This window comes from Acartia tonsa, chromosome 8, assembly GCF_053477335.1.
Source record: "Acartia tonsa isolate MP-2025a chromosome 8, ASM5347733v1, whole genome shotgun sequence".
NCBI lineage: Eukaryota > Metazoa > Arthropoda > Copepoda > Calanoida > Acartiidae > Acartia > Acartia tonsa.
In genome coordinates, this window is record NC_137267.1 from 25,631,640 (window position 1) to 25,645,553 (window position 13,914).

The 13,914-nt window shown below is 30.3% G+C and overlaps 1 protein-coding gene across 1 annotated transcript in view; it reads right to left on the reverse strand.

Moving 5' to 3' along the window:
• LOC145326377 (uncharacterized) overlaps positions 1-13,914 on the reverse strand; it is a 68,059-nt gene that overhangs the window by 27,861 nt on the left and 26,284 nt on the right. The window contains exons 6-9 of the mRNA XM_080169697.1: positions 9,141-9,231; positions 6,241-6,320; positions 2,235-2,303; positions 1,752-1,788 (exon numbers count right to left, since the gene is read on the reverse strand). Coding sequence (XP_080025823.1) covers positions 1,752-1,788; positions 2,235-2,303; positions 6,241-6,320; positions 9,141-9,231 — 277 coding nt within the window. The remainder of the gene's footprint in view (positions 1-1,751; positions 1,789-2,234; positions 2,304-6,240; positions 6,321-9,140; positions 9,232-13,914) is intronic.

The following is a 13,914-nucleotide window of genomic DNA, read 5'->3' on the forward strand; positions in this document are numbered from 1 at the left end:
ATAAATTTTACCATTGTTGAATTACAGTGTATACTGGCCTCTCATTGGCTATTCTATCGTATGACGTCATAATCTGTTAAGGGACTTTAATCATCTTCGTACCTTCCCCAATTTTTTTTTGAATCATTTCCAAAAATGTGTCTTTTATTGTTGGAAAAAATATATTCTTGCAAAAAAGATGAAAAACAATACATATGTCCAAATAGAACATTCAGATCTCAAAAGGGGTAAATTATTTTTGTCAAAACTAAAGCCTTTGCATTTTCTTTTTAAAATCAAAAATCAATTGGCTATATTTTCTTTTCTGATTATTTTCAAATCTATATAAAGACAACTAGGCCTTGTAAAGTAGCTTTGCTTCTTGTAGTTTTAAGATTATGAAATGGCTGCAGCATGCAAAAGATATAGAAAAGCGAAGAGGTGTCCAAAAAAAGGATAGTTTTGGAAGAATAGTCCAATCGTCATGCGTCTAAATGATTTTTTTTTCTCAAAAGAAGGTGTATCAACTTTTTTTTTATAGCTAGCCGGTTCTTTTAGTAAGTAGTAGATGTACAATTTTTCATAGAATTTAGATATGCAATCGGTTTTTTTTGTAGACCTTTTATTTTCTAAGTAATTTAAGTTTTTAAAAAAAAATTAAGTCGATTTTAAGGTACTAAAATGCAACAAAAAAAAGAAAGAAAATGGCCATTATGAACAAAAATAGTAAGATCTTTAATTTGACACCTTACTTTTTCAATTCTGTCAGGTAATTATTGAAAAAATCGATTTTTTAAAACCCACAAGAGTAAAAACTTTGAACTTAATTTTATCATTTCACAGGTAAAAAAATATGGGTTCATATATACCTTTAGAATCAGAAAAATATTACGAATCCATTGTAAGCAAAATTGAAAAAAAGTTTACAATATAGTATATAAACTACAATAAAAGGAATTATATGAAAATATCATATTATATTATACAGGCAACGTCTTAATTCTTGAATTGAGTATAAAAATGGGAAGGGGGTAAAGAGGGGGTAAAAAGGGAAGACGAAAGTGTTGCCTGAACAAAAAATATAATTGGCCATTTGTTTATTTTTTATTTTTTTACTTTTTTTCAATTTTGCTTACAATGGATTCGTAATATTTTTCTGATTCTAAAGGTATATATGAACCCATATTTTTTTACCTGTGAAATGATAAAATTAAGTTCAAAGTTTTTATTCTCGTGGGTTTAAAAAAATCAATTTTTTAAATAATTACCTGACAAAATTCAAAAAGTAAGGTGTCAAATTAAAGATCTTACTATTTTTGTACATAATGGACATTTTCTTCCTTTTTTTTGTTGCGTTTTAGTACCTTAAAATCGACTTAATCTTTTTTTAAAAAACTTAAATTACTTAAAAAATAAGAGGTCTACAAAAAAACCGATTGCATATCTGAATTCTATGAAAAATTTTACATCTACTACTTACTAAAAGAACCGGCTAGCTATAAAAAAAGTTGATACACCTTCTTTTCAATTATTTTGGTTTTATTTTTATACTTTAAAAATTCAAATTTAAATAAAAAAGTTTTATTTTAATTCTATATTAAAATGAACTTAGTACTAGATCTGTCTAAACTTTTATTGAAATTCCAAAAAAAGGAATATAATTTTACAATAGAGTAGTCTTATAACTTATGATGATATATGAAGAAATAAGGGCTGTGAAGTGCACCCTAAAAGGTACTTTTTGTTGGTCTTACTGTATAAAAAAACCTTACTTGCGTTTTTAATGCCATGTTTTTCATCGATCTCATCCTAAATATACAAAGAAAATTAAGCGAAGCATTTCTATATGTAAAGTGTTCCATACTCCCGTCTATACGTTGATTAGCAATAACTCCATGCTCTATTAGAAAATTGAAGTATATTAGAGTAGTTGCGCAAATAGTTTATCCTATATAAAACTCCAAAAACTTATTATATCCATGTCATAGAGTAGCTGCGCTATGTAAATATAAGTATAGTTATTTATCGCATCGGATTATAAACAGCTTTCCGCAGGAAATAAAAATGTTCACTTATAATATCAAAACCAGTTTTGAGATGCCGAAGGTGGTGGCTAACAAAACTGATTTCAATATTATGATTAAATATTTTTATATTCGTAGAAAACTGTATATAATACGATACGATACATGATTTTTAGTGTGGCTGAGAACTGGTTCTTATCCACCGTTTATCAATCAATTTCCAAATTTTACCTGATCTAGAATATCATCTCTAGGTACACAACAACTCCAAATTATTCCACCATTGCACAAATCCAACGCCTAAAAAAAGAAGTAAAATAATCAACAATATATATTTTTTAGATCGTTTTTATCAGTCATGTTTATTTGTAGCTGTGTTATCCATAACATTTCCGACGAACAAAGAAATATACATATAGTGATGAGGCCCCTTGGTCACGTCAACTGTGTATCTCTAAATTCTAGTAGAATCCTTTAGTAAACCAAATTTCCCCGCAGAAAAGACAGACAGAGCCGATTTGTTACTAAACTATGATGACAACATCTATAAGTCGCGTAGCACAATAAAATGTGTGGATAGACATACGGACAAATAGGTTATAGAGCAGGTATTCATGGTCATAAAAATTACGAAAAGGAAATCTTTACATAAACTTCCAGCCGTCTATGTTGAATAGCAAATTCAAGTTTCTCCCTAACCGTTTGTTAAAGACGGACATTTCGAATGTTAGAGTAGCTTTGCTACTAGAAACAATGCCTATAGTAATGTCTGTTGTTGTTTAAACATGAATAATATTCTGGTTGCATTGCATATGCCGACGAAATTTAATCAAATTAATGAAATCATAACAAGGATGATGGTTTACATTGTCAATGCTCGCATCGTATTATAGACAGCTTTCCACGATTATCAAAATAAAAATTATAAGATTTAAACTAGTTTTGTTAGCCTAGAGAGGCTGAAGGCGCGGGCAAATAAAACTACTTATCATTATACGTAGAAAATTTTCTCAAATACATTGCTATACATGATTTTTCAGAATGGCCGAGAACCGGTTCTAATCCGGCTGATATTAATTGGGTTTTAAGCCATGCTGGAATATTAATTAATAATATTTCTCAGCTAGTATTTCAATATCATACCTCAAAACAAAAACTACCTAACTAAATCTTTTATTATCGTGTTTCTAGTTCCTTAGGGCACTAGCGAGGCACTCCTTACCTACCCAATAAAAGTATAGGAAGATTTTCTTCAAAAGGGAAAATAACAGTTGGATCAATTCACAACCCTTTTTCCTTCCGAAGGTTTATATTTACCAGCCATAAAAAAGATTTATTGAATAATATCCAAAATTTATGACTTATTAATAAGTCAGAGTTTTTTTAGTTAGGTTTTTTAATATGAAATAAAGGTTGATTATTGAGTAGCATTGCTAACATTGAATTTAATCAAAGCCCGGGGAATAAAAAGATAATTCCTGTTGAAATTATACCAAAAAGTATTCTTTTAAAACAGCCATTCAATACTCAATAGCAAAGCTTTAACAAAATTTAGTTTTACTATTATTATAATCTTAATGTGCATTTGGAAGCTCCATGTAACACTTTCAAGTTTCCACACTATCAATACGAAAATTGGCTTTCCTGCATGGCTTTAAAACCAATTAATATCCGCTGAAATTAGAACAGATTCTCAGCCATTATGAAAAATCGAATTACAGAAAATTTTACACATGCCTAACAAAACTGATTTTAATCTCAATTTAAATCTATTATCGCAGAAAGCTGTCTATAATACAATGCGACTATTCTCCTATTCTTAAAGTAACATAATTAAGCATAAAGAATGAAATATAATTTATGATGTAAAACTCGAATAAAATAATTAAAAAAAAAACGGTATAGTACTCCCTAACGTATTAACATCCAAATCATATTGCAGACAAACAATCCAAGGATTACACCGAAAGACTTGTAACACTTTGTATGAACGCATTATATTATAATTTGAGGAAGGCAATTACTTTTTACTTTTTCTAATATCATTTTCATATTGGTGTTCTATCATTGCCGAGAAAAATCAGCAGAATGTTGAACAGAAAAAAAATAATTAAGAATGAGAGGGAGGGAGGAAACATTGGACTGTAAATTATACTAGTGCCAAAGATTGTATAAACACATTCTCTCATTTGTTGGCTTAAAGCCTTTGGGTACTGCTATTAAACCCTAAATGGGTCATACAAACTAGCAGTGTTTTTTATCAATAAGTTTTGTTTACAGCAATATGATTTTAAGTAAGTGAGGAAATACATCAATTTATGTTTTTAATATGAAAGCTATATAAATATACCCGTAATGTGAAGCTCCCCTCAGGATTTATGCATAAAAAGCATGTTATTACCGATTGAATAAAGATTATAAAATTTCCAGTATCCTTAGTTTTACTTTGTTTCCACTTAAGGTTGTTGTATCTCAAAGGGTGTGTAGTAAGCACCTCATGACCCTTTTTCGTTTCATTTCCAAAAAATTCCACACCCCCACCCTCTCATTATAAAATAAGAGAAGTTGTCATAAATTGATTTGAGGGAAAGCACCTTTTTGAATACTGGTATTTTTGCGAAAGTGATGACACACCTTTCATTTTAGATCAAGGCTCTTCAACATTACCTTATTATAAACTGCCGCGCTGTAAAAGAGCTCATAAATGACAATAAAAATTTTCTTATAAAGTATTAGAAGTTTTTAACTAGTTGATATCACATGTCAGACGGTTTTATATTTTATTCTTTGCTTTAAAGGCGACCAGTTAAATGAATTTAATCCTAGGGAAAGAGGGGACATTGGGCTTTTTTTATACTAGTCTCCAAAGTTTTATTCGTTGGCTTAGTAACCTTTGGGACTTTTATTGAATTTTGATTGGTTGGTTCATTTATTTGAGTTTCCAAACGTTTAAATCACTAATTGTAATCTACAGAAGGGGTAATTGTGTGTATCATCATTGGGGATGTACATAAATTTATTGGTCATTGTCTTATCTCTAAAAAACCCTGATTTTTACCTATGGAATCCTAGTTTCAAATAGTCTAAAATAAGTTTTATTTATGGCAAAGAAAAATGCATAAAACTGCAATAAATTTTGACCAAAATATTCATAATTACCATGTACAGCCATTGTTTGTAAACTGAGAGTGTGCTGAGTAAATTATGAGACCAAAAACTAAGGTTAATATCTTTATAATTAGTCTTACAAGTTATTAAGTAGTGCAGATACTTGGAAAATATGTTTGGTCTGTCCGTCCATCTGTCTGCTCGAAAATGTGGCTTTTTTCTTTAAAAATCTAATCAACCAATACATTTACTATATGTGCATAAAACTGTATATGTTACTCCTTGAGAGTATTTCAATTTCATGTGTCATCTATAACTATAAAATTTTTCAGGCTTTTTATCGTACAGGGGTACGCTTTACAAACAAGCTAGGAAACGTCAAAGAGTCAATGTGTTTTGGTGGTTGTATTGTTTTCTTTAACAAATTACCGAGCCTTCCCCCTCCCCCCTCTCAAAAAAAAACAACAACATAAAGCTAAAGGAATTAAAATTGGTCAAAATTTTAAAGTTTATTTTTATTTTTTTTTATTACAAAATAAACGGTACTTTGGCCACTATTTAAATGATTTAATTAAAATTATGTTAATTTAAATACATATACTTGAATTGCAAATAAACATTTATTGCTTTTGTAATTAGTCTAAACATTTGGTCAAAATGTATTTTTAAAAGCGAAGCTTTTCTATAATTGGGATTCTGACACTTTACAAGTGTTAATGTTAGTCTGTCCTACAGTTTATGAGCTTCGCTTTTATGGATGTTGTCATCTTTGTTTATTATTCTCTATAAAAATTGATGGGTAATAATTGTGGATTTCTAAATTAAAAATGTAGTTAAACAATTTTATTTTGAACTATAAATATTAAACCTTGTTGTATTAGAAATAATTATTAAAACAATTTAACGAATAGGATTGTTTCATAACTGTTTTGAAGAGACGTACGGACTTTCTTACCCTTTATAGAGTTACCACGCTATCTAAATCTTACCTAATTGATACAGAAATCTTCATGCAAGTTTTCAATAGATAGTATAATTCTAACATGCTTATATCAACGTTAAGAGCTATTCTTTAAGGGTTATGGACTGGCACCAGTTATAAAAAAAGAATCTCTTTTAAAATTCCTACCTTTGCGCCTGCAAAAACACATGAAAGACTAAGACCACAGTCGTATCTGTTACCCTCATACCAACAATGGTTTGGAACAACTGAAAATAAATATATTGGGATTTTTTTTATGATGAATACAAGATAGATAAAAACCTGACCATTTATAAAGCTTCATATGAAAACATACAATTAAAAGACATACGAATGTCTTGTAGTTAATTAGTTTTACAAGCGACAAGAAGAAATCTCCACTATTTGTTTTGGAGGGAGGGGGGAATTTTTTTAGGGGGGATTTATCTTGTGAGAGTGTAGGTACCCTTCCCCAAAATAGTTATAAACTTATGGGAAACTTTACAGTAAATAAGAAACATATCGGTTCAGATAGAAACATTTACATCCTGTTACTTTTACATAAGGATAAAAGGTTTTCTTTTAATCTATCTATCCACCTAAAATAAACCCATTTAAAATTAATTGGTAGATAAAATATAAGAAAATCTTAATGATAAGATCTTAATTACAGGGCCAATACTTTAGTGGCGAAGCTACCCTATGATTTGTTTTTTATGTTCTTACTTTTTCTGTTGGTAATGTAATGCTCTGGGAATACACCGAATTTCGAAAATGTGATTTGTTCAGTTGCTATTAAATATCTTTGCTAAAGTTTGAGCTTATATTCAATAAATATTTTCAAAAAACGCGCGGCTAGAGCTAACTAAACAGTAAGAACAAACTTCTTTGTAGAAAATATATTTCGCTTTATTCAAGCCTTCTCAATTCTAATTGTTTGAGAGTTTATGTACAATAAATATTTTTTATCTCTCTGTTCGTTCATTCCGCCTTTAAGAATCCAATTGTTCGTCTATATATTCGTCTGTTCTTAGAATTGAAAATTGGGTGCATTCCCTCAAAGTCACTAGCGAATACATTAAACCCGTCTCATGTCATAACCTATTTGTAACCTTAACTAAGATTAAAACCTATGCAAAACTATACTCCCTCTATTTTCAGTTTATTTCAAAATAAGGGGCTCGGCTATGGCGCTTTGAGGTAAACCATCGACAATTTATGAGCTAAGTTACTTATGAATTTTGTCGTTCTTGTTTGTACTTTCAAGCCTTGTTCAATAATCTTTATTAGACCAGTCTACAATATACTCAGATACTCAGGGAGGGAGTGGACAATAGACTGTACATTATACTGGTACTAAAAGTTTTAAATACACGTTCTGACATTAGTTGGTTTAATTAGCAGTGTCCAAACTTTGATATTTGCTTTTATTCATATTGGGAATGTACATATATTTATCTTCATTGTTATTCCTTAAGATCCCTACATAATTTTATCAAAGGAGATACATTTTGCTTCTTCCTTTTCCATCACTCAAAAATACTTATATTACATTTTTTGTTCGTTTGGAATGAACTTAAAAATAACGATACAAATTGACTTGTAAGATCTTGCAAAAATCTTGATGATTTGTCTAATAAGCTTTGTATCACTGGGTTAAGTTTTAGACTATTTAGTGCGAGTTGGGTTAGCGACTTTTAGGACAAGAAAAAATGTGATACGATAATTTAAAAAAATTTGAATAAAAACATTTAATACCGTGTTCTTTAAGAAAAGCAAAAAAGTAAACAGCCTAATTATATATTCATATTAATGTACCTTTGTACTTAGACAATATAGTTGGCTTCAAAAGGGATAAGAATACAATCCACATTTATATTTTGTTTTTCAAAAGGGGATGACATATACTATAGAAAATAGCTTAAAACCTGTCCTGGACATTAGGTAAAGATTCATTGCGAGATATACATATAATTTATGGTAAAGACTAGCGGATACAACCTATGGATTCAAAATGGATAACAAATCTTCACATGAAACAAAATAAGGAAAACCAAATCGGTCCATTAGTTAGCTGATAAGTTGTGCCGTTATACGCTGTTTAGTTAAAACACCCTGATCTATAAAAATAAAACCACTTGATTGTTAAACTAGGAGAGAAAATGTTTATAGAAATTTTTAGGTTTCCAGCCAAGGTTAACGAGTATTTGATCTTATTACAGAGATGAGGATCTATTCTAATAATATCCTTTTACTATTGCATTACACAACCTTTGTACGAATGTCTATATCAGGGATCTAAAGTGATAAGACATTGCCCGATAGATTGATGTACATTTCTAATGATGATACACTCAATTATCCCTTCTGTAGATTACAATTAGTAGTTGAAACGCTTGGAAACTCAACTAAATAAACCAACCTTTCAAAATTCAATAAAAGCCCCAAGGTTATTAAGCCATCGAATAAGAAAATATTATTATAAGACTTTGGAGACTAGTGTAATAAACAGCCCAATGTCCCCTTCCCCTCTATGAATTTTTCTCTTTATTATTGAGGACAATTTATCGTCTATTGTCTTATTTCTTTAGATCCATTGTCAACTTACAACTATAATGTAGCTCTACACCCCTGTTGTGTAAATCAACTACTTTGAAGTGGTGAAAACGCATTTTATGGCGTTTGCAAATTCTCCTTCGTTTTTAATTGATCATATAGAGAATCCAGAGCATTATCCGTTTGTAATGAAATGCGATACTCTAAAACCCAAGGATATTAGGTTAAGTAAAATATAGACAATCAACCCTACCATTGTACGACCTTTGTCTGGGAAGTCCTAACCGTACATGGTAATGAGTTGCGCATGTTTGTGGGCCAAGGCATTACCCCTAATCTAACTATTTATATCCCGCACCTGACATAGCAGCAGTAGGAACCATTTTTAACGTCTGTGGTTATCATGCGGTCTCGGGCCGAGGTTCAAACCTATCACCTCTCTTACGTGTTGAGACACGGTCGCGGGTTAGCTACTCTATAACTAACGTCTGTCTGTCTGTCCATGCACTCACCTTGTGTCTCTCCACTTCTTCCAAGTTCTAGAATAAGTCCTTCTCTGCTCTGCTTGATTTTGTACTCCTCATTCTCGTCCCAATGTTGCAACTAAAAATAAAAAAAAATAATTGATTAATCAAGGATGACTGACTACAACCATCCTTAAGGAGCTAAGCAACACAAATTCATGGATAGGCAGACAAAGTAAGTTATAAGGCAGATTTTCAGTTCTCATAAAAAAGGAATAAAAAAGAGAGATATACGAACCCATTATATAAGACTAAAGTTTTTATGTCGTTTGAAGCATAACCGACAGACTGACTGACTAAGTACATTATATACTGAATGCTCATTAATTTCAAATAAGTAGGGGGGGGGGTGGGTTTCCATTTGTTTGCTTATTAATTTAGATAAGATGATTAGTTTAGGTTATATTGGATACTGGGTAACCCTGCAGGGTTAGGGCACTGCAGTTGCAGGTTCCGGAGGGGTTAGTCATGGGAAGAAAACTGACCCCCCCCCCCCTCCACCCTTTTATTTTTTAACCGACACTTGGTGTAACAGAATCCTTTTTCCTGCAAAAAAAATGAGACGTTCAGCACTTTTGTCTATTTTGATTAATATCAAAATTCAAAAGCGTGGACAGTTTTAAAGTAAATGACATTAATATGCAAAATTACAAAAAAAAGTATATTTACAATAGACAATTTTTTTACTGCAATCTAATTATGTCTGTCTCGCCTTATTTACACTCTTAAAAATCATTAAAAAATAGGAAAAACTGTTGTTTGGCATTAAATTAAATTGGTTATGTCATTGAAGTCGACCCTTTAGTTCTAATTTTAGTTTTAAAAGAAAAAGAAAAAAATAAATTTGAGAGGTTTTTTATTTATGGGTGATTTTTCTGGGAGGTTTAAGGTGCTCTTCCCCTAAAATAGTTATAAACATTCCCTGAACCTAAAAGAAGCTTTACTGTAAAGGGGAGCCATGTCGAATTCGATCAAGCGGTTAGATCCACAAAGTGACAGACAGGACATCCTATTACTTATCTTTGCGGATAGCCATCAAAATGTTACGCCAATAGATATATTCAAAGATTCTATACTTTAATGGACTTTGGAGGAGAAAAACTTATTATTTTTTTTTACAGTGGTGTATTTTAAAGTTTATTTTAATATGTTTTATAGTATTATGTCTGGCTGCCAGCGTATAATAATATAATATGTGCAAAAATTAAGTCTAGGCTATTATCATTTGATAAACACACATGCAACAAAGTTTTACAATAAAGCATTAGGATTCTTGTTTGATTGTATTATTTTTGTAGCGAAACTAAACTAAAAGTTTTGACTATTAGTTCTTTAATCTCCATTTTACTTTATATGGCAGAAAAAGATTATCCTGATTAGAAGTTTAGAAGAAACAAAACATACAATTTTTTTCTTATTTCAGACTAACTTTTACAAGAGCAAAGTTAGCCTATATTTCAAACGCCCATCCGCCCGTCTGTCTGAGTGTTTTTACTAATATTTCAGATTGACGACTAAGATTTTTTGTGAAGATTTTTCTGAGAATCCAACCTATACTGTAAATTTTTCGTCAGTCTGACCATGAGTAAAGCTATACAATTACTTGCGTTATTACTTGGTGCTTCCTTACTAATGGGAGATCATATTTATTTCTAATCTAATGTTAAAAAGTAATAACAATGTATTATTTTTGCATGTACTTCCTATATTAATTTTTAAACAACAGTAAAAAGATTTTGATATGTCACCATTCCTTTGAATTAAAAGACAAGTACAATAGTGTCCAAAGTTATTTTTCAGTATAGTATAGCTTTGAAACTGATTAATATCCGCTGGATTATAAACGGTTCTGAAACATATTGAAAAAACATGTATCGTATCGTATTACAGATAATTTTCCACGAAAAATAAAATAATAATCATAAAATCAATACTAGTCTAGTTGGCCCGGGCTTTCAGCCCCACAGAGCCAACTAAATTGTAATTCATATTTTAGTTTTTTTCATTTTACTATCCGCGGAAAGATGTCTATAATAATACGACTATAAATAACTATTTCTTTCTAAACAGGATAAAATTTAGACTATTTAAAAAGAATATTATTATAAATCATATTATTAAAAATCAATATATAACTGATATTTGGTTTGGGATTCTTCCAATCCCTATATAAAAATAACATGATGTCTTTTATCAGTTTCTACCGGGATCTCGCTAAAAACTGAACCGATATGGTTCTTCTTTACAATGAAGCTTCTTGTGGTTCTTAGAAAGAAATTACCCCTTTCCATTTAAAGTAACCATTTTCAATTTAGAACGAGGGTTGACCTCCCCACCCCCACTTCCTTTAGTTGCCCTAAGATACCTCTAGGGGTTATCCGCTAGTTAGTTATAGAGTAGCTACTCTTCAATTAAACTGTGCAGTTAAATCAAAAAATGAATTCATCATGTTGAATAAAAGCAATAGATAGCCCCATTAAACTTTACTGTTAGGTACAATATTTTCAGGTAGTAGAAAATCTGTTTGGTTGTGAGATTTAAGATAGTTGGGTAGTTTTAAAGTTTTATTATAACTTTTCATTAAAGAAATGACACTTGTTTTCTGCATCTACGTGGGTATTGGTATCTAGCATAGATATTTTGAAGCTATCTTAAGGGAGAAGACAATGGAAGATTAATTTGTGTACATCAACAATAACGATAAACAAAATTAACCCTGTAGATTTTGGACATTTCCCATACACAACACATGAGAAATCATTTTTTCAACCTTTTTTTTATATAATTTTTCTGATGTATTTTTTAGTAAATTATCGCTTTAAAAAAATTGCAAGATTTTAATTGTTGCTGTGCAATTAAAATATATAAATATAAATATTTGTTAATGAATAATATTCATTTCATGCAAGGCTTATTTCAGTAAGTCAGCAATTTGTTAAGAATTAAATATCATCCTTTTATAAAAGAGTTAGGAAGCTTGTGTATCTGTAATAAAAGATCTCATCAACCGCTCGACCGATTAGGTTCTGCTTTTCAATGCAACTTGATGTAGGTCCAGGTCTTTTTATCTACAATTTTCAGAGTATTATTGGTCAAAAGTTGTTTCTTGAAAGCATTGGTTATGTTTGTTTTTTTAAAATATTAAAATTTTGACTTCATTTATAGGCAGTAGCAAATCTATATTTTGAAACATCTATCAATGTTTAAAAACTTAATTTATTTTTGTTTTTGTTGAATTGTTAATATAATTATTATTAATGTTTTTGCAAAATGAAGATTATTCTTAAAAGCATAAATTAAAGTAGAAGCCAACAGAATTAAGGGGAGTGTGTTCACTCTCCTGGCAAAATTTAAGGGGTTTGGATACACCCCCACTAGGTGTCGACCCAGTGGGGTGCACAAGGATTACACCCAAACATTTTGACTCTCCCCTTTAACCAAATTCAAGGAGGTTGTAATACAGAATACAAGAGGGGTATTATTTTATCGTCTGGGAGTTGTTGGGTGATGTGATCCGCAGTCTTTTTGTCCTAATAAGGGTGTCAAAATTTTCAGGAGCAATTCGGGCATCCCCTTAGTATTTTTTTGTATGCCAGTGAATTTAAGTAAAAATAAGATAGAATAGGGGAGAAAATGATAACCGAGGATTGCTTTTTTTTAACAAGAAAACATCTTTCCTCTTTTACTTTTGTTAATTTACCTTAAAAATCTGCTAAATTATTCGAATACTGAAAATGTCGCATGATTTGAGGCCTAATATTTTGATTATTATTTGATGCTTTATATTTTGGATTATTTGTTGCACCCAATTCATCAAATTATTGCACCTTAAATACTTCATTAACAACATTTCATTTATTTTAGAATGGACAAAAACTCTTATAAAGAAGCCAAAGATGTACCATCTTTTTTATGGGGGGAGGGAACAACTCTCCTCCCCCCTTGGACGTTCTTGGTAGCAGCCTTTACCCATGGTTATTTAATTTTTTTTCCTTAGTATCTACTGACAAATCCAAATTCTGCATATAATAGCTGATTTGATTACGCTTTGCTTTAGAAAATAGCCTAAAACAACCATTAAGACATATTTAGAACTTGGAGGACAATTTTATCCTCAGACCCTGCTAAAGTTAGCATTTGAATATTTGCAAAAACAATTCTGATATCCTTTGCTACAACTTACTTCATATTGCAGATCGTAAAATTGTAATTTTATTTACTTTAACTGGCAGATCTGTTTTAAATCTATTTTTCTTAAAAGACCTTTCACAATAAAATATTCTAACCAAAATTAATCTATGAAAATGTTACTAAGAGAAGAACTAAACAAAATGTTTATAGGAAATTTATAAAGTTTAAAAACTTCAAAGAAACTGCAGTTTAAATTTAAGCACTGTGCCAAACTACAGAAAAACTTAAGGATAGGTTATGCAAAAATAAAATTGGCAATGTAAGCAAAGATGAACAAAAGTGTCACATTTTGAAGAATTTTTTGTTTCAATTACAAAATAGTTGAATCAAATTTGATTATTTTTTTATTGGGAGTTTAAAAAAAACAATTTTTAGATGTAAAAAATCTAATTTCTGGCCAGAATAGCCAGAAATAAACTTTACAATGCTTTAAACTTTTTTTGTATTTTAGGACAGTGTGCTTTGTTGGAGTATTTTTATTAATAGCTACACAACTAAATAAAATTAGAATATTTCTAAAATTAAATCATATTCTGTCAAGTTTATTTTTAGAAACAAAATTTAACACCAT